The 20,766-nt window shown below is 41.1% G+C and overlaps 1 protein-coding gene across 8 annotated transcripts in view; it reads left to right on the top strand.

The window, feature by feature from the left end:
- Positions 1-263: 263 nt before the first annotated feature.
- The window catches only part of SAP130 (Sin3A associated protein 130), an 86,517-nt gene continuing 66,014 nt past the window's right edge, over positions 264-20,766 (top strand). For 2 of the 8 annotated variants that reach the window (XR_007126052.1, XM_047722747.1), the window contains exons 1-7: positions 1,071-1,272; positions 2,079-2,196; positions 11,924-12,159; positions 12,877-13,035; positions 14,195-14,306; positions 15,356-15,480; positions 17,121-17,245. Coding sequence is in view for 7 of the 8 variants with exons in the window: in XM_047722747.1 (XP_047578703.1) it covers positions 1,201-1,272; positions 2,079-2,196; positions 11,924-12,159; positions 12,877-13,035; positions 14,195-14,306; positions 15,356-15,480; positions 17,121-17,245 (947 nt within the window). In the remaining variant the exon portion in view is untranslated. Of the gene's footprint in view, positions 420-1,068; positions 1,273-2,078; positions 2,197-11,923; positions 12,160-12,876; positions 13,036-14,194; positions 14,307-15,355; positions 15,481-17,120; positions 17,246-20,766 lie in introns of those variants that run through there. The other 6 variants (XM_047722750.1, XM_047722749.1, XM_047722748.1 and 3 more) reach the window with 6 other exon arrangements.

The raw sequence follows: 20,766 nt of genomic DNA, 5'->3' as shown, positions 1-20,766 counted from the left end.
GGATCCACTACCTCTTTACTAGGCAAAGAGAAAAGCCAGGATCCACTCTAGGCAGCAAAGGGGTGTGTTGCACCGGCCGGGTCGCCTGGAGGTCCCGCCCCAGGCCCGCCCTCCTGACACCGGAGACTACATTTCCCAGAGGACTCCGCGGCCCCAAGGGGGAGGCCCGTCCGCTCTCCCGCTCATACTGAGCGGTGACTGGCTTCCCTAGAGGAGGGCGGGGCCTACACCAGCCAATAGGTGAGAAGCTCGTTACGGCGGCGGAAGCAGCGGCGCTGGGCTGAGGGGTGGGGGGCAGAGTGCTAGCGCCCCGGCGGCGGCGGCGGCGGGTCCGGAGTCCGAGGACGTCGGTCCCACAGGCAGAGAGAACACGGGAGCGAGCTCGAGGCGGCGCGGTGGCCCCTCGGCGCAGCACCCAGGTAATGGCGGGACGGGCGCCGCGGAGGGAAAGGGAGGAGAGGGGAGGAGACGAGGGGGCGGGGCGGCCGAGCCGGGCTGCAGCGTCCGTCCTGCCGTGCGTCCCTGGGGAAGGGCAGCGGTGCCTCGTCTTCTGTGGCTCAGACCTAGGCTCTTTCACGAGCTGGACACGGCGGTTGGGCCGGCGGCAGGGACTGGGTGTCCTGCGGCAAGGAAGGGAGAGGTTCCAGGAGGGGTGGGCTGTTTCGGGCTTGGGGGCGTGGCGGGCGTGGGCCCTGGCGGGGAAGTGGAGCAGCCGGGGGAGCGCCGGTGGGCGGGCGGCCCAGGGAGTTTGGCTCTTGGAGCAGTTTAAAGTGACTCTCCACATCCGGGCCCTGCGCCCGCCGCTTTCAGACCCCGACCGAGGCGGGGCCTCCTGCCTCCCCGCCCCCCTCGCCGGGAGCGCTTGTCTTCCTCTGCCATTGGCTTAGCCTCGAGGGGTTTGGGCTGCCCCGACGAGGCTCGTGCCTGATTGGCTGGGAGTCGGCGGGAGGGTGGGGCGGGATCAGAGCGCGCAGACCTCCGCGGATTGGTCCGGGCCCTCGAGTGACGCTCCCGGCGTGGGGCCAATGGGCGGGCGGGGGAGGTAGGGGCAGGTTCGGGGCGGGGGGGGAGAAGATTGGAGCAGAGCCGGCGCCGGGTGGTGCGGGTGAGCGGGGCCGGCGGGGCTGGACAGCGGCGGGCCCGAGGCGCGCTCCGGTAGGAGCCCTGTCCACGACCCAGGAGCCCAGCGCTGCCATCGAGATGGGCCCTCCGCGGCACCCCCAGCCCGGCGAGATGGAAGCGGGAGGTGCGAGCGGCGGGCGGCGGCTGCAGGTAAAGAGGCACACCGCTTGTCCTGGGGCTCCCCAGAACGCCGTCCTCTTTCCTACCCGCCAAGACAAGTCTCAGCCGAAGTGTCTCTGGAAACCTGTGTTCCGCGATCTCAGCAGTGGGCTTCGGGATGGGGGTGGGGTTGCGTGCGAACTGGGAATACAGGTAGAGCTTGGCTCCTGAGGGAAAAGTGGGGGGTCGATTTTAGAGAAAGTGGCGAAGGTCTATGGTCCCTCTGGCTCAGTAGGGGGTCTGTGAGAGAAGGGGGAGGAAATCGGTAAATGGAGGCCTGTGCAGAAAATCATTTCAGAGTTCCTTTTGAATTAGGTCTTGAGGAAAGCTTTCTGATTTTTTAGAACTGGGCATCTCTCATCGGCTTCCTCTTATGACATGCTGATGACAGTTGTGTTCACCTTGGTGTGAGCTTCAGTCTTTCAAAGGCATATATCATTTTCCATAAAACTTAATACAGATACATATGTGATTTGTTAATACCTATCATATGGCTTTTGTACAGGATTCAGTGTTGATTTTTTTCGAGTGGTAATCTTTAAGTATTTATGGAGTGTCATAGTATACCCCAACACCACACAAACGATTTTACTATTATTTTAATCCATATCCTTTAAAAACTTAAAAGAATTTAGACCATTTGTGTACCGTATGTTGATCACAGTTAATTGTTCTAGGTGGATGAAGCTGCATTCGCTTTTTTAAGGAAAAGTATAGGTATTGGAGATGCTTTAATTTCTCATTATTGATTCTAGTGTGAGAATTTAGTAATAACCATATGACTGTATGCACTGCAGGTGGAAATGAGTTCTCAGCAGTTTCCTCGGTTAGGAACCCCTTCCACTGGGCTAAGCCAGGCTCCTTCACAGATTGCGAACAGTGGTTCTACAGGATTGATAAACCCAGCTGCCACAGGTGAGATATGTGACATTCCTCTATATTGCTTCTTGCTTTAAGACATTGCCAGTTTTTCATAAGTGACTCTTAATCTCACAAAACAAACTGAGGGTTGCTGTGGGTGGTGGGGAAGAGGGGGGTGAGGTTATGGACATTGGGGAGGGTATGTGCTATGGTGAGTGCTGTGAAGTGTGTAAATCTGGCGATTCACAGACCTGTACCCTTGGGGATAAAAATAGATTATATGTTTATTAAAAAATTAAAAAAAATTAAATTTAAAATTTAAAAATTAGCAAATTCCTTGTGGGATTTTAGTAAATTCCTTGTGGGATTTTAGTAAATTCTAGGTTATTAAATTTGAAGAAAGGGTATATTACAATTCTAATTTAAACAAGGTTTTTTGAGGGTGCCTAAGTGGCTCAGTTGGTTAAGCATCTGACTTGATTTCAGCTCAAGTCATGATTTTAGGTTCTGAGATGGAGTCCCACGTCAGGCTCTGCATGGTGCATGGAGCCTGCGTAAGAGTCTCTCCCTTTCCTTCTATTCTTCCCTCCCTTTATGAATAAACAAGTTTTTTAAAAATTCCTTTTTTAATACTTTCACTTATACTGGAGTACACATGAAAGTTATAGCGAAGCATGCCTATGAGAACTATATTTTAAATACATTAATGTGTTCTCCTTGTTCTGCTTTTATGGCCCAGAGGTATAATAGTGCCATGAGGAAGACCAAAGGTGTGTAAGGCATAATTCTTGCCTTTTAGGAGCCTATGAGCTAGGAAAGAAGGTTTAAAAAAAAAAGCACAGTCTATCCTTGAAAAATATGGGTTTGAACTGAACAGGTCCGTTACTTGTGAATTTTTTGTGATAAATGTGGTACAGTACTGTATATGTACTTTTGTGTTCCTTATGTATGTGTAAGAATATAATATGTAATATGTATAACATACAAAATATAACATAACATACAAAATATAACAAAATATAACATATGTACATATACATATGTTCCTTATGTATGTGTAAGAATATAATATGTAATATGTATAATATACAAAATACATATTAACTGACTGTTACAAGCAAGGTTTCCAGTCAACAGTAGGTTATTAGTAGTTAAGCCTTTAGGGAAGTCAGAAGTTACATGCAGATTTTTGGCTGCAGGTGTGGTCATCACCGCTAACCCTGCATTGTTCAAGCGTCAACTGAATATGTACACATATATGCACTTAGTTTTTAATGGTATGCCCTTTGAGTGCTGTAGATCAATGGTCCCTGTTATCAGGGATGATTTTGCAGTCCAGGGAATATTTGGCAATGTCCGGATACATTTTTGGTTGCCACAAGTAAGGGGGTGCTGTTGGCATCTGATATTTAAAGGCGGTGGATACTGCTAAATATCCAAAATGGGCAGGACAGCCCTCCACAACAAAGTATCCAGTCTAGTCAATAGTGCTAAAGTTGAGGTACTCCTTCAAGTAGTCTTTTTGTGTATATTCAGGTGAAAAGATGACATTGCAAAGTAAAGTATTCCTTTTTCTGTTCCTTTTTCTTCACCACCTGTTTTCTAATTTTCTTAAAATGGTAAATGGTACCACTATCTGCTCATTGCTCAAACCAGGAACACAGGCATCATCTTTAATTGCTCTGTCTCTCTGGCTCTTATATGTGAGTTATGGAACTTTGATGTTTCAATCTCTTTATCCCTTTGCTTCCCTCCTACCAACTTAGTTTTTGTTACGAATTTATCTTAGTTCTCTTTAGACTTGAAGGAATTTTAAGCTACTTCTTATCTCGTCCTTAATAGTAACTACTCATTTTCTGAAAGAATGACAAAAAGTTCCCAATATTCTTGACCTTGAGGAACACAGGAACATTCTGTTCCTTTTGCCACAATCTTCCTTCTTCCTTTTTGCACTTACTTATCTGGTTAATTCCTGTCCTTCCTTGAGGTTTCATCTCAGATGTCACTTTTTCTAGGAGATCTTTGCCAGTTAGTTTGCCAACTAGACCACAGGAGTCAGGGGTAGGACCTTGTAGAATGAAGGCTGGAACCATACCCTGGAACCTGGAACTTTGTGTACATTTGTATGTGCTATACTTGCTACATTGTAGGGCATAAGTAGTGGTCGAAAAGTCTTTATAGAGCTACTTCAAGTTCTTTGCTCTTTAACAAATATTTTTGACAAATTGTCTTTGATTATAAATTCATAGAATAATTTAAAGAAGTATAGCTGAAAAAGAATGTTTTTGAACGTCTATTTACAAAGAATTATAGTGCTTATTAAAAACAGTGTTGGGACACCTGGGTGGCTCAGTTGCTTAAGCATCTGCCTTCACCTCAGGTTGTGATCCCAGTGACCTGGGATCATGACCTGAGTTGGGCTTCCTACTCCATTGGGAGCCTGCTTGTCCCTCTTCCTCTGCCTGCCACTCCCCCTGCTTGTGCTCATTCCCTCCATTCTGTCAAATAAATAAATGAAATCTTTTTTTAAAAAAAGTCAAAACAAAAAAAGGTGTCAATTAGCAATAATTGCCCTCAGACTTTGTTGAGAAGGAAATCATTTACTTAAACCAAAATTGTCTAAAATTTTACTTTTGAATATTGTGCGTATTTTTTCCTTCAGTGACTCTTAGAAAAAATATGAAAGTTTGGGGCGCCTGGGTGGCTCAGTGGGTTAAGCCTCTGCCTTTGGCTCACGTCATGATCTCAGGGTCCTGGGATTGAGCCCCACATTGGGCTCTCTGCTCAGCAGGGAGCCTGCTTCCTCCTCTCTCTCTCCCTGCCTCTCTGCCTACTTGTGATCTCTGTCAAATAAATAAAATCTTTAAAAAAAAAAAAAAAGAATACAAAAGTTTTTCCATAAGGAGTTTAATATTTCTCTATATTTTCTATTGCTTTTATTAGAAGAACTAATTTGGGATCCTAAGCATATCAGGATTTCAGATACATGTTCAAAGGTCAGAAGTATGGATTACAAGTTTCCTTAACTATTCTTTCAAGGTTCTTTTGGTTCTAAATGATTCTAAAAGGAGCTTAAAAGGGGATAGTCAGTACATTATATCATAATGAAATTGTCAAAAATCAAAATCTTCCTGAACAAATAGGTTTGGGGGAAAGTTATGAAATTGTCTGTTTCCCTTAAAATCTAGTCAGGAGAAAATCTGGACAACAGGGAAGGTTCACAATATGATCATATATAAAGATCATATGTTTAAAAAGCTGTTGGAGCCAATAAGTAAAATTAGTAAAGGCTGCAGGATAAAAGTTCAATGTATAAAAACCAATTTTAGTACTAGCAATGAACAATGAAGTTTTTTAAATGTCATTTACAATAGCATCAAAAAAAAAAACACTTAACACTTGTGTTAAAAATAACACAGAACACTTAAGGATATATTAACAAAATGTGTGTAAGACTTGGGGTAGAAAACAAACATGACTGAGAACAATTAAAAACCTAGATAAATGAAGTGATCATTCATGCCCATCTATTGAAATAACACTCAATATTTTTAAGATAATAGTTCTACCCAAAGGGATCTGTAGATTAGAAAAAATTCTAATCAAAATCCTGTTATGGCCTTTTGTAAAAATTGTCAGCCTGAATCTATATTTATGTGGAAACGAAAGGACCTACAATAGCCAAAGCAATTTTGACCCCTTAAAAAAAAATTTTGGTGGACTCTACTATGTTACTTGAAGACTTGCTATAAAGCTATACTAATCAAGACAGTGTGATATTGGCATAAAGATAGAAATATAGATCACTGAAAGTGGAGGATCCAGAAATAGACCCACGCATAATGGTCAAATGATTTTTGACAAATGTGCATAGATAATTCAATAGGGAAATGATAGTCTTTTCAACAAAATAGTGCTTGAACACCAGAATATCCATATGGAAAAAATGAACCTTTACTTCTTTGACTTTTACTTCTGCCATACACAAAAATTAACTCACAATGAATCATTATGGATCTAAAGGTAAAACTTAAAATTTCTAAAAGAAAACGTGGAAACTGCTTATGACCTTGGGATGAGCAAAAATTGTTTAGGTTGCAAAAACCACTAATCACAGAAGCAACTGGTGTATTTTACTTTATCAAAATTAAAAATGTCTACTGTTCAAAACACTATTAACAAAGAGGCAAGCCACAAATTGAGAAGATGGTTGCAATAAATAAATCTGCAAAGGACTTATATCCTGAGAATATATTAAAAAAACCCTTGTAACCCCATAGCTTTTGCTATATGAGATAGCCTTATTTTTTTATTAAAGATTTTATTTATTTATTTATTTATTTGAGAAAGAGCATTAGTACAAGTTGGAGGAGGCAGAGGGAGAAGCAGACTCCCTGCTGAGCAGGGAGTCAGATGTGGGGCTTGATCCCAGGACCCTGGGATCATGGACCCCAGCTGAAGGCAGACACTTAACTGACTGAGCCACCCAGGTGCCCCAGCCTGACTTCTTTTTAAATGGACAAAATATTTGAATAGACACATCACCAAAGATGATATCTGAATGTCTAGTAAGCACATAAAAAGATACTCAGTAGTATTAATCCTCAGGGCAATGCAAATTAAAACTTACAGCAGATCGTACACATCCACTAGAATGACTAAAATTAAAAGACCAACAATACCAAGTTTGATGTTTGTGGAGCAAGATGAAGTCATACATGGTGGGAATGTAAAATAATCTAGCCACTTTGGAAAACAGTTTGGCAGTATCTTATAAAGTTAAATACAAACTTATCGTACAACCCAGCAGTCCCATTCCTAGATATTTACCCAAGGTAAATGAAAATGTATGTCCAAAGACCCATACTCCAGTGTTCGTAGGAGCAGTATTCATAGTAGCCAAAAACTGGAAACAACCCAAAATTTATTAGCTGGTGACTAGATAAAGTTTGGTTTATATATGTACAGTGGAATATTACTCAACATTGAAAGTGAACAAACATCTGGTATGTAGAACAAAATAAAATGAACCTCAAAAACATATGCACTTAACCCTTGAACAACCTGGGTTTTAGGGTCACTGACCCTCTGTGCAGTCAAGAATTTGAGTATAACTTTGACTCTGCAAAAACTTAGCTACTAATAGCCTACTGTTGAATGGAAGCCTTATTGATAAACAATACATATTTTTATTTTGTATGTATTATATACTGTATTTTTATAATAAAGTAAGCTAGAGAAAAGAAAACTTATTAAGAAAAGCGTAAGAAAGAGAGAATCATTTACAGCACTGTACTGTATTTATCAAAAAAAAAAATCCACCTGAGGTGCCTGGGTTGCTCAGTCGGTTAAGCGTCTGCCTTCAGCTCAGGTCATGATCTTGGGGTCCTGGGAATGAGCCCCACATCAGGCTCCCTGCTTAGCAAGAAATCTGCTTCTCCCTCTTCTGTCCCCTGCCCATGCTCATGCTCTCTCTCCCAAATAAATAAATAAAATCTTAAAAAAAAAAAAATCCGCATATAAGTGAAGCCAGGCAATTCAAACCATGTTGTTCAAGGGTGAACTGTACTAAGAGAAGGAAGAAGACACAGAGGACTACATACTGTATTGGGGGGGATGGGTGGCTTAGTTTGTTGAATGTCCAGCTGTTGGTTTCGGCTTAGGTCATGGTCTCAGGGTCTTGGGATTAAGCCCCATGTTGGGATCAGTGGGGAGTATGCTTGGGATTCTCTCCCACTGCCTTCTCTCCCTACCCGCCCAACGCACTGACACATGTGCTCTCTCTCAAATAAATAAATCTTTTAAAAATAAGAACCACATATTGTATGATTCTGTTTGCAAGAAATTCCAGAAAACACAAAGCTATAGTGTTAGCAGATTAGTGGTGTCTAAGGGATGGGAGGGTGGGAGGAAGGGAATTGCCTGCAAAGGGGCATGAATGAACCAGTGAGAATAATGGAAAATATTTTGTATGGTGATTGATTGTGGTTTATAGTACTATATACTTTGTTTTTTAGAGGGCGGGGCAGAGGGAGAGACTGTCAGACAAGCTCCACACCGAGGAGGAGACACAGGGCTCTAGCTCTAGCTCACAACCCTTAGATCATGACCTGAGCCGAAATCAAGAGTCAAATGCTTAACTGAGCCATCCAGGATCCCTGTAGTACTGTCTACTTTTGTAAAATTTTATCTAATTCTATATAAAGAATTAGTGGGTGGTTGTTTTTTTTTTGTTTTTTGTTTTTTGTTTTTTTACTGTATCTCAATAAAGCTGATTGACTAAAAAATGACAAAAGATAGACACATATGCTTCACAGAGGAAGATGTATATGAATGCCCTGTGGTCACATAAAAGATTTTCAACATCACTAGTCATGGAAATTCTAATTAAAATCACAACACACCCACTGTACACCCAGTACAGTATCTGTGTATCAAGAATTGGGATGATGAGGGGCTGCCAGAACTCTTAATACACTGGGTAACAGAAACATAATGTGGATACAACCACTTTAGAAGGTATTCCAGCGGTCTATTAAAGTTAAACATGTATTTAACATTTAATCCAGCCATTCTGCTCCTAGGTTGTTGGTTAAGAATGTAAAAAAAAACTGTTGAACTCTCTACTTTTAGAGTAGATATCTTATTGTATGTAAACTGTACATCAGTAAAGTGGTTTTATTTGTTTTGATTTCAAGTTTTTAAAAAAACTAGTTAGTGATGTAGCAGGTAATACTCATTTCAGGTGTACAGTTTAGTGATTCATTACTTAAATGTCATAGCTAGTGCTCATTATAAGTGCCCATCTTAATAGCCATCAACCATAAAGTGGTTTTAAGAATCAGAATTTTTAAAAAATCTGAATGACCAGGGAGAAATGATGTATATGTAAAATATACATCAGTCTTTTCACCCAGTACATGTATTTTTCAAAAATTTTTTTCCTGAGGAAATCACTGAACAAGGACTCAAAGTACATATGGACTTTTATCCGAGTTATTGATAATAGCAAAAAATTTGGAAATATGGGGCGCCTGGGTGGTTCAGTGGGTTGAAGCCTCTGCCTTCATCATCTCAGGGTCCTGGGAAGGAGCCCCACGTTGGGCTCTCAGCTCAGCAGGGAGTCTGCTTCCCCCACCCCCCGCCTGCCTCTCTGCCTACTTGTGATCTCTATCAAATAAATAAATAAATCTTAAAAAAAAAAATTGGAAATAACCTGAAAGCCCACCGATGATATAATGGTTTAAAAAGCTGTAGTTGGGGTGCCTGGTTGGCTTAGTTGGTTAAGCGTCTCTTTCTTGATCTCAACTCAGCTCTTGATCTCTGTGTTGTGAGTTCAGGCCTTGTGCTGGGCTCCATGCTGGGCTTGGGGCCTACTGAAAGAAAAAGCAAGCAAGCAAGCAAGCAAGCAAGCTAGCTAGCTATAGTGTATCTATGCAATGGAATTTCATTTAGCATTTTCTTAAATGATGTAGTATATATTCACTATTACTCAGCAATTTCACTTCTGGGTATATATCCAATAGAAATGGTAAATAGTTCACCAGAAGACATGTGTGGGAGTATTACTAGCACTAACATTCATAATAGCAAAAAACTGAAAACTATCTCAATGCCTATTAACAATAAAACGGATAATTTCTAGTTGATTCCCAGAGTGATCTACTATACTGACAGTGAAAGATCTGCAGCAACATGCAGTGACATTCATGGATCTTATACTTGTAAGTGAAAAAAGCAAGATGCAACAGGATGCATTTGCTATGAGTCTATTTATATAAAGTTCAAAAATAGATAACAGTAATCTGTGGTGCTAGAGGTTGGGATACCTTGGAAGGTATAGTGAGGAATCCAGCTGAACAGAGGGCTTCTAGGGAATGTTTTGCATCTTGAGCTGGGTGCTGGTTACTCAGGTGTATTTGGTTTGTGTAAGTTCGTTGAGCTATACAATTTACATTTGTGCACTTTATGAAGGTTATAGTTTGTTGAAAAGTTACACAAATAAAAGCCCACCCAAAATTAAAGATGAGAAATGGCTCAAGGTTTTACCAACATATTAACTCTTAGTGCTTTCGGGAAATAGACTTTGGGAGCATCTTTATTTTCTTGATAGGTTTACAGATACTTGAAATTTTTTACATAAGTTTAATCTCTGTTTTCAGAAAAATGTTAATATTATTTTGAGAAAATGATAGACAAGTATGAAATAATTTTCACAAACTCTCTTTTATTAGATTAGGTCCTTGATTTTTTAAGTTAGTTTTTAAGTAGGTTACATGTTTTCATGGTCCAAAATTCCCAAAGAAAGTATAGTGAAAAGTATTTCTCCTATAATTAATATAGCAAGTTTCCTGTTGATAGACAAGTTTTAAAACTTCCTTTACTGGAGGGGCGCCTGGGTGGCTCAGTGGGTTAAGCCGCTGCCTTCGGCTCAGGTCATGATCTCAGGGTCCTGGGATCGAGTCCCACATCGGGCTCTCTGCTCAGCGAGAAGCCTGCTTCCCTCTCTCTCTCTGCCTTCCTCTCCGTCTACTTGTGATCTCTCTCTGTCAAATAAATAAATAAAATCTTTAAAAAAAAAAAAAAAACTTCCTTTACTGGAATAAAAATGGTGAAACAAATAATCTGGTACACAAGTCATTTTACACGATGCCATGTATCTATAGGATACATTCCTATAAGTGAAATTGTTGAGTTTCAAAGGCTTTGTACATTGTAATAATGATGAATAATGATGAAGAGTTCCATGTTTGCTTTGTAGGAAATTTGTTTTGAAAAGCTGTATACTCTTGGACTTAAGAATTGTATTTAGGGGCACCTAGGTGACTCAGTTGGTTAACTGTCTGACTTTGGCTTGGGGTCCTGGGGTCGAGCTCCCCATATCAGACTCTACACTCTGGGGAATCTCCTCCTCCTTTTCCTGAAGCCCCTCCCCGAGTTGTGCACATGGCTGCGTGCACTCTCTCTCTCTCTCACACACAAGTAAATAAATAAAATCTTTTAAAAAAAGAATTATATTTAAATTATCATTTTAATGTTAATGTTTTTATAAATTTCTAAATATCTTAAATGAAAGCATCGTATCTAGTTTTGCTCTTCTGAGTTCATTTTTTTTTTTTAAGATTATTTATTTATTTGAGAGAGAGCACGAGCAGGGAGGAGCAGAGCAGGAGGGAGAAGCAGGCTTCCCTCTGAGCAGGGACCACAACATGGGCCTTGATCTCAGGACCCCAAGATCATGACCTGAGCTGAAGGCAGACCCTTAACCGACTAAGCCACCCAGGCGCCTCTTAAGTTTCTTTTAGATAGTTATCAGGCCCTTTGTTCATAGGAGTGGAAAAGCCAAAATATCCAGAGTAAGGCCCGTGTTCCATAGGTATGACTCTTGTGTTTGATATCTGTTGGGGAACCTAATGCCCACATTCTCCTTAAGAAAATCTCCCAAGGAGGGACGCCTGGGTGGCTCAGTGGGTTAAGCCACTGCCTTCGGCTGAGGTCATAATCCTGGGGTCCTGGGATCGAGTCCCGCATCGGGCTCCTTGCTCGGCAGGGATCCTGCTTCCTCCTCTCTCTCTGCCTGCTTGTGTGTACTCTCTCTCTCTGACAAATAAATAAAATCTTAAAAAAAAAAAAAAAAAAGAAAATCTCCCAAGGAAATGGTCACTTTATCAACACTGAAACTTAGTTGCAAGTACCACTGTTGTATGTGCTTGCCATTCATTAATATTAATTCATATTGGAAGCATATGACATGCTTTCTCTCCCTTAATGTCCTTACTAGTCAACGATGAATCTAGTCGAGAGGCTGAAGTCACTGCCAGGGAGCACATGGGTTCCAGCAGCTCCCTACAGTCCCGCGAAGAGAAGCAAGAGCCTGTTGTGGTAAGGCCCTATCCACAGGTGCAGATGTTGTCTACACACCATGCTGTTGCATCGGGCACACCCGTCACAGTGACAGCCCCACCAGCACATCTGACGCCAGCAGTGCCACTCTCCTTTTCGGAGGGACTTATGAAGGTAATGGAGAGGTTTAAAATTTCACATTAAACCACAGCTAAAGACTGGCTAATCTTCCTGACAATTTTCAAAAAGTCTTAGGCTGTACCCAGGATTTTAGTGTTTTCTTTTTGACCCATCAGTTCAGCTCTTCTGTGTCACTTAGAGCTGCGCTGTTCTGCAGTGCCTACTCTTGTGCCGCTGGGCAGTTGGCATCATAGGATCTTTTCTAGTAACCCTTTTGACATTGATTTTATTCAAGTTACAGGCATGCTAACTCAGATTTTATCTTGGAGTGGCACTCTTCTCCAAGGTTTTGTTTTAAAGCTTGCTAATTCAGGGGTATCTGAGAATATTGCCTTGTATTTTACCTCGTGGCTATGTTTCAGTTGCTAGGAGTTTTGTTTACTTCCTCCCAAACTTGGGATGCAGCATTGTATAGGAGAAAGAGTGTGGGCTGTGAGCCATGCAGATCTGGGCCTTGGTCCTAGTTCTAGTTTTTACTGTCTGCATGGCTTTGAGCAGGTGACATAGCCTTGCTTTGTATGTTTCCTCATCTGTGAAATGGAAATGCTGGTACTTCAGTGGAAAAGCTGTGATGCTAAGAGATAAAATATATAAGGCTTTTGGATCCTTCCTGGCACTCTCCATGTTTGATTTGTGTACTTTTAACTATAGAATGAAATGTATCACTTGTAAAAAGCTATTGATATGTTTCGTGTGGTTTTCTGTTTGCAGCCGCCCCCGAAGCCCACCATGCCTAGCCGTCCCATTGCTCCTGCTCCACCTTCTACCTTGTCACTTCCCCCCAAGGTTCCAGGGCAGGTTACCGTTACCATGGAGAGTAGCATCCCTCAAGCTTCAGCCATTCCTGTGGCAACAATCAGTGGACAACAGGTTTTTTTCCTCTTAATTTGCTGATTTTCAAACTGAGATGCCAAACTGTTGATCATTATTTATTGAATGCCAGCAGTACATTAGGCACTGTACTAAATAAAAAATTAAATGGTCACTGATATCTGCAATGGGAAGATAGTAGGTCTGAGAGAAGTAAAACCAACACACACAGTGCTGTTTGTCAGTAGGCCAGTATGTATCAAGCATCTGCTGTGTATGAGGCACCATCCTCAGTGTGAGATACAAATCTAGATAGGACAGTCTGTATTCTTGAAGTGCTCAGAGTTCATTTGTGGGAATTGAGAATTGCTTCATGGCAGTCATACATTTCTAGGACTTTCTCTGAGGAGAATGAATGTGTATCTCTTGGGCACCTAGCAGGTTCCCTCAAGCAGGTCACCAGTCATGAACACTTATTTCATGGTGTTTTAAATTTTTTCCTGAAATTCTATGCCTACTCCATGACATGTATGTGATTCATTTAAATATTTTGGGTTGCTAAGGGAAAAGACCTGAATCTAAAACTTTTCCCTTCAAGTTTCAATTAAAAATTGGTATTCCAAGAAGACATGCTATGTTTTCTTCCTTCTGTTGTACTGCTGAGTACTCCCAGAAGTGCTAGAACCCCCAGCTGGGAAACACTGGCGTCAGGGCTGGGAGCATGTGAGGAAGGGACTTCTAAGTGGAGAGCTAAAGAACGCATAAGGGAGTACCTGCTCAGTGCTAATTGACATTTACTTAGAAGTCCTGTGTAGCATAAAGGGTGGATGAATGCTGTGGCATGTAAGGAAAATAGAATAGGAAGAAATAAGCTTTTGGCCAAGGCAAAGAAAACAAGTGTAAAAAACTAATATTGAAGATGAGATTGTCCCAAAGTGGACAGTCAAATGTCTATTAGTCTCTATTAGAGACCTAGCACCTAGCTAGGCTTGAGGAATTGAAGGGTCCTCAGAGTCACCACATGCCTGCTGGCACAGGTCATCATGAAATATGTTGTATTAAAAAAAAAAGCTAAATGTCCTTTCCTTTGGGATACTCACTGTCTAAAAGGAATACCCTGACCCACATTTGGAGGCAACTGACCTCCTAGAAGCAATGGCTAGGCGTCAGTGACTAAAACTAAGCGCATAAAAATAACATTACATCCTGTTTCTTGCAGGGACATCCCAGTAACCTGCATCACATCATGACCACAAATGTACAGATGTCTATTATCCGCAGCAATGCTCCTGGGCCCCCTCTTCACATCGGAGCTTCTCATTTACCGCGAGGTAGAAACTGCACATTTTGTTCAAATTCTCCCAAGTGCTGTGGCAGATAGATATTTGTTAAGAGATTTCTGCTACTGTCCAAAAAATATATTTAGAATCATCTTACTAAAGTTACAGGATAAAAGAAACAGAGCAGTACACATTTAGAGCATGATCTAGTATATGTGAGTTACAGTTAGTTGCATTTCAACAAGCGTGTGTATGCTTGTGTGTGTAAACTTAAAGCAATTCAGATTTTTAGTATGGTCTAAATATTGTCCCTTGTAGTGAGGAACTCAAAGCTGTAGATAGTCCAAAATGGTCATTGTTGTTAGTAAGTCAGTAATACAAATACTATTTTTAAAGTTCAGTGATAATGGTTATTCAAGTAATATAGCCATAATATAAATTTACTCATACAATTAAGTTCTAATAGGTTGACAGGTATTAAATTTAATGATTTTCTCTACTTGATCAGAAACTGTAGCCTTCTGTTGACGAGTGTAAAATCATTGCTGCCCAAATCAGGCTCACAAGTACAAAACCAGGTTTACTTGGTCATAACATAATTTAGTGGTTCTCAGAGTGAATTTCGTAGACTGCAAGGGGGTCTTTGTTAGGTCAAAACAACTTTCATGAAAATACTAAGATTTCATTTGCCTGTTGTGCCCTGTTGACGTTTGCACTGATGATACAAAGGCTGTGGTGGTTCAAGTGAACCCTCCTTGGTGGTGACACTGCCGGAGCCTTGGCCTAAATGAAGGTGATGGCATGATGCTGTGCTGTTCAATGTGTGCTTCTCTTCTGCACACTTGTATTTTAAAAAAAAGACAGCCAGTTTCATTTAAGAATGTCCTTGAAAAAGCAACACAGGTTATTATTATTATAAAATCACAACCTTGAGAGCACATTTTCCAAATTTTCTGTGGGAGGAAAGGGAAATATACATACAGCACCTCCGCTAAATTACTGGCATACTGAGGTTTAGAAATTATTTTCTAGGGCATATAATGGGAACTATGTAAATTGTGAGCCCATAAGCCATACTAATGAAAACAATTTTTTTCTAGGTGCAGCTGCTGCTGCTGTGATGTCCAGTTCTAAAGTAACCACGGTCCTGAGGCCGACTTCCCAGTTGCCAAATGCTGCTACGGCTCAGCCAGCAGTACAGCACATCATTCACCAACCAATCCAGGCACGTCAGGTTGTAGGTAGTCAGCTAGCAAGTATTAGGTGCCTACTCTGAGTTCTTGACTCTGCTAGAGCCTGGGAGAGTCCTTTGACTTCAAGTGACTTTTGATCTAGTTGCCAAGAGGTCAGGAAGGTTGAGTTATATACGCTGCAATGTGATCAGCCATCTTGGGATTTGGAGGAGCCGTGGTAAGGGAAGCTTTCACTGGGATGGGTGTGGTAACAGGGATTCAGAGAAGTGGAGAGGCAGTGAAAGGAACAATACTGTGAATGGTGGTGAGGAGGACGGTGGTGGTTACATAGTGTTTAGTAGAGGCAATCCAGAACTGAGAGGTTTTCATTCAGATTGGGATTTATGAGCCCTTACATATTTAGTGCATGTTATTATGCACTTGTGTATGCTTTTCAAGGAAGACAGTGCCTTTCCACTTTTTTTCAAGGAAATCTATGGGCTCAGTACTACTGAGGTATAGTGTATGATGAAGTGACATTGTGATGTCTCTAAATTCAGAGCTCTAAGATACAGAGTATAAATCTGATTTTGTACACAACAGAGAGCCACTAAGTTTCTCGAACACAATAACGTACTGTCAAAGAACTATCCTTGAAAGACTAATGGAGCTGAATCACTGACAGATGAAAATTCAGATACTTTCGGGGGCCAGACTGGTAATGTATGTGGAACCAGCAGGTTTAAGACAGTAAGGGTGCTGAGTAGGACACGGGGTAATACATGTCCAGCCTAGAGTTCTCAGTTTAAAAGAAAATAAGGGATCTTGCTGGCTAATAAAACACATTTGGAGACTCATTAGCCCCCTGGAATGTAAATGGTATACAGAAAGAATTGGTTCTTTACCAGGAAAAGGAGTTCACTAAAGATAGTGTGACGATCCTACTATGAGACAAGCTGTAACAATTGGCACAACAGGTAAAAGGTCTGGAAGTGAGAGTCAGATTCAGAATGGGCAGCATTTGTGAATTTTACTGTATCAGGGTCAAGAAAGGGTCTACCCAGGAGAGCTCAGATGATTGAAAGAATCGATGGTGGATAAGCAGGTGAAGCCCAAGATGGAGCTTGTTTGGTGAAGATTTTACACCCAGATGTAGTATAGGGGAAGGTACGGGAAGTACATCCATGTGAAAACAGCCAGAGAGCATCTAGGGCACCCTGAATCTTCTGCAGGCAAGCGCTGTTTTCATGTGTTTGCTAGTTTAGAGGGCTGAGAGCCAGTGGTTCCATCTGATGGCTGAGATCCCCCTATGGAAAGCACTTGGTTTTGTGGTAGTGTAAAATGTCTACACCAGAACCAACAACAAATCTATGGGCACTCTAGATCTGAAGGGTAGGATCCCAACTCATACTAATAGGACAAAATGTTGCATCCAGTCCTACTTGGAAGGGAGAAATTTATATAGTCCATCCAGCCAAGATAGGATATTTTTTGGTAATTCTGTCTCTTGGATGTTAAAATTACCTGTCTGAAAAGAGAATTCTTTAGTCATAGTGTGAGAATTTGCTTTCGTTTGGACACAGATGTGCTTGTTTGAAGGCCCAAGTTTCAAATTATACTTTCACTGTTTGGCTTACTGTATTTTATTTTGCTCCTTGTTTTAAATGAATTATTTTTTCTCTTCTCTTGGTAGTCTCGTCCACCTGTGACCACCTCTAATACCATCCCTCCTGCTGTGGTAGCAACTGTTTCAGCCACCAGAGCTCAGTCTCCAGTCATTACTACAACTGCAGCACATGCTACTGATTCTGCACTTAGGTATATTTGGGGGTTTGGAGATCAGGCTCTCCTCCTTTCCCTTTTTCCTTTCCTTTCTGTCCTTTCATTTAACTCAATAAATACTTAGTGCTGGAGATAAAGCAGTGGACAACCAGAAATTCCTGTCCTCATAGAGTTTCTGTTTTTAGGGGCTAGAGACATACAAATAAGAAAGGTTTTTTTAGATGGTCAAAAGTGCTTTGAGGAAAAATTAGGGTAAGATTTGGAGTGACAAGGTAAGCGGTACAGGCTATTTCCTATAAGGTGGTCTGGGAAGACTATTGTTAAGAATGGATTAGAGCAGGGGTGCCTGGGCGGCTCAGTGGGTTAAGCCTCTGCCTTCGGCTCAGGTCATGATCTCAGGGTCCTGGGATTGAGCCCTGCATCTGGCTCTCTGCTCAGCAGGGAGCCTGCTTCCCCCTTTCTCTCTGCCTGCCTCTCTGTCTACTTATAATCTGTCTGTCAAATAAATAAATAAAGTCTAAAAAAAAAAAAAAAAGAATGGATTAGAGCAGAAAATTGAAAGATTTAATGAAGTGAGTCCTGTGGCTGTGTGGGTAAGAGCATTCTGCACGGTGGGAACAATAAGTGTAAAGGCCCTGAGACAGGAGTGTGTTTGCCATAGATAAGGAGAAGCAAGAGGCTATGGTAGGAGAGTGGCAAGAGATTATTTTAGGAGGTAACAGGATCTCCACATGAGGGCCATGGGAAGCCCTCTACAGGTTTAGACTTTGCTGGGGTACAGTGGGAAGCCTTAACGGAGTTTTGAGCAGAGCAGTGTTATGATCTTAAGCCTGGCTACTGTGGAGAGGCAAAGTTGGAAATGGAGATATGGTTTAGGAAGGCATGCAGAAATTGAGAAGAGGTCATTGCTGGAGGTGAAAAGACATGGTTAGATTCAGAATAGAGTTTTGAAGTTGGTTGAGGATTTCAGAGGAATTACATAGAGGCAGTGAGAGAACAAGAAGAGTCAGGATTCTGGCCCTGCTAGTTGGCCTATGAAGCTAGAAAGGTGGAGTTGCTATAACTTGAGATGAGGAACAATGGGAAGAGTAGGTTTGGGGGAGGAATTCCAGACTATTTTTGGACATTGGAAGGTTGTGCTGACTTGTGAGCACCCAAGTGGAGATGTTGAGATTGGTTAATAGATGAGTTTGGAGTCCAGGAAAGAGTTGTGAAGGAGATTATTTAGGAAAACTGTATAGATGGGGAAGAGGTTTGCGAGAGAAAAAATGTCTCCCAGATGAGAGGGCTGGAGGAGGAAGCAGTGTTCTCAGGGGAGAACCCAGATTCATTAGGGCAGGGAGGTAAAGGATATATTCAGAGAAGAGATTGAGGATGTAGGGGCTTTTACTAAATGGACTGTTCAGAGGCTGCACTGGAAGGATTGGGTATCTGAAAAGGGAGAGATCTGTAGAGCCATACAGGAATAAAGTGAAGGAATAATCTGTGATGCTTCCTAGAAATGACACAGTTGGGTGAAGATATGATGGTGTTTGTCCTTCTGTCCCAAGCCATATTGTGGTAAGGCTGTGAAAGTTGGGGGGAGGCAGTGGGATGTGAGTCTTGCCAGGAGGTCTTCCTTGATCTATTCGTTTGGTTATGTTGTGCCTTGGGCAATATAAACAAGTGATTCACTGAACAGAAGAAGAGGGGTAGTAGGCATGGAGACTAAAGCTGTCATACATATGGAGACCATCCATAACTGTCAGTTGCCAGCTGGAGGCAGGGCAGAGTGATGAGGAAGAGAGAGTCTAGACGCCTCCCTGGTTTCTTCATTGTTTGACCAAGTAAATAAAAAGGAAACGAGAAAGAAAGTGAGTTTTAGAAAGAATGTTGCCTTTTGAGATACTGAGTTTATCTGTGGAACAATCAAATGGCAGTTGTCAGCAGGTGATTGAAGAGATGTCGGTACCAGAGATAACGAGTTTGGAAGTCATCAACCTGTGGGCTGCAGTTAAACCTTTGAGGTATTTGAGGCTCTCCAAGGGGAATAAATAGTTAAGAGGGCCTAGAACAGAACTCTGAAAAAAGTAACTTTTAAATGCAGAAGTGTACCTAGGACTTATATTTAACCATTAGCTCTATCATTCACTAGCTGTGTGACATTAGGCAAGTTTCTCAACTTCCCTGATCCTTAGTCTCCTCTTCAGTAAAATGAGGACACTTCCTGGTGATTGAAAATATTGCCTGAGGTACAGAGACACAACTGCCCAACATAAAACAGACTATGTGTTGTTCATTTTAATTTTATATTACCTGTATATATTTAGGTGATACAAAGAAATTAAAAAGTTATGAATGTCTGTACAGTGAAAAGAGTCAGGTTTTTTTTTATACCATGTTATCAAAGTATCTCTTTTCTGGTGCATTGAGTTTTTAATAAAAAGAGATGTTGAATTTTGTCAAGATGATTTTCAGCATTGTGGCAGTCACTGTTCTGGGCACTAGAAATACACTAGTGCATTAAACAAACAGAAACCCTAATGACCAGATGATTTTTCTATGTAAATCTATAATGGTGATGAATATCTAGTATCTAGCTCCCTTTGAATTCTGGGGCCAGAAAGTTTAAACAGACCAATTTCCATTGGAGAAATAGAAAAAAATTTCAAAGTAGTATCTTCTGAAAAGCACCAGGCCCAGACAGTTTCATTGAATTTTACCGAACTCTCAAAGACCAGATAAAACAATGATAATTAAATTGGTTCAAGGCATAGAAATGAAGGAAATTTCCAAAAAAAAGTTAAGTTGTCTTACTCTTTGTGTTAAATAGAGTAATGCTCATCTGCCAGTTTCTTTATCCTTTCTTGTTCCTTGCTTAGTTGAATGAAATTTATTCTGTTACTTTCTTCAAGGAGACAAGACCAGTATTTTGCATTTTCGTGTAATCAAAATAGTTTAGCAGATACCATTATACTTAAACAGTAGTTTAGATGATAATTGTTTTGGTTTCTGTATTCTTTCTGTGAGTTTTTTATCACTGTTTTTCCTCTGCCTTCTAGAACTGGATAAGGTACAGAAGTCTAAGGCCAGCCTGGTTTTTTTTTTTTAAACTCTTGAAAAGGATCTTGATCTTTTTGCCTGATTGCCTAAGCTTCTTTATCTTTGAATTTCAGTGACTTCCCGGGATGTGTTTTATAGTGACCATTATGTATCGTTTTGTTGTGAAACATAGTGACCTTTTTAATCTGTAGCATGAAAGTATATTTATGGACAGTTTTCTTGAATTGTATCTTTATATATTCATTTTATTCCATTTTAGTGAAGGGGCACCCAGTTATATATTTGTTAGATCTTTTTTGTATGACTTCCTTATCTAAACTTTATTAACTTCTTCCCTTTTGATTCTGCTTAATATTCTCAAAGTCTTTTCTGTTTCTTACAGTTTCCAGCATTGTCTGTCATGCTCAACTTATAGTTTTGCCTATATTCCTGACACAGGTGGATATTTTCTTCTGTTTCTCTCCTGAACTATGCCTATTTATTTTGTCTCCCTTCTGTTGTCTTATTATTATGTC

The sequence above is a fragment of the Lutra lutra genome, chromosome 3 (genome assembly GCF_902655055.1).
Source record: "Lutra lutra chromosome 3, mLutLut1.2, whole genome shotgun sequence".
In the NCBI taxonomy this organism is placed as follows: Eukaryota; Metazoa; Chordata; class Mammalia; order Carnivora; family Mustelidae; genus Lutra; species Lutra lutra.
The sequence above is the reverse complement of the archived record's forward strand: the minus strand, read 5'-3'. Positions and strand labels throughout refer to the sequence as shown.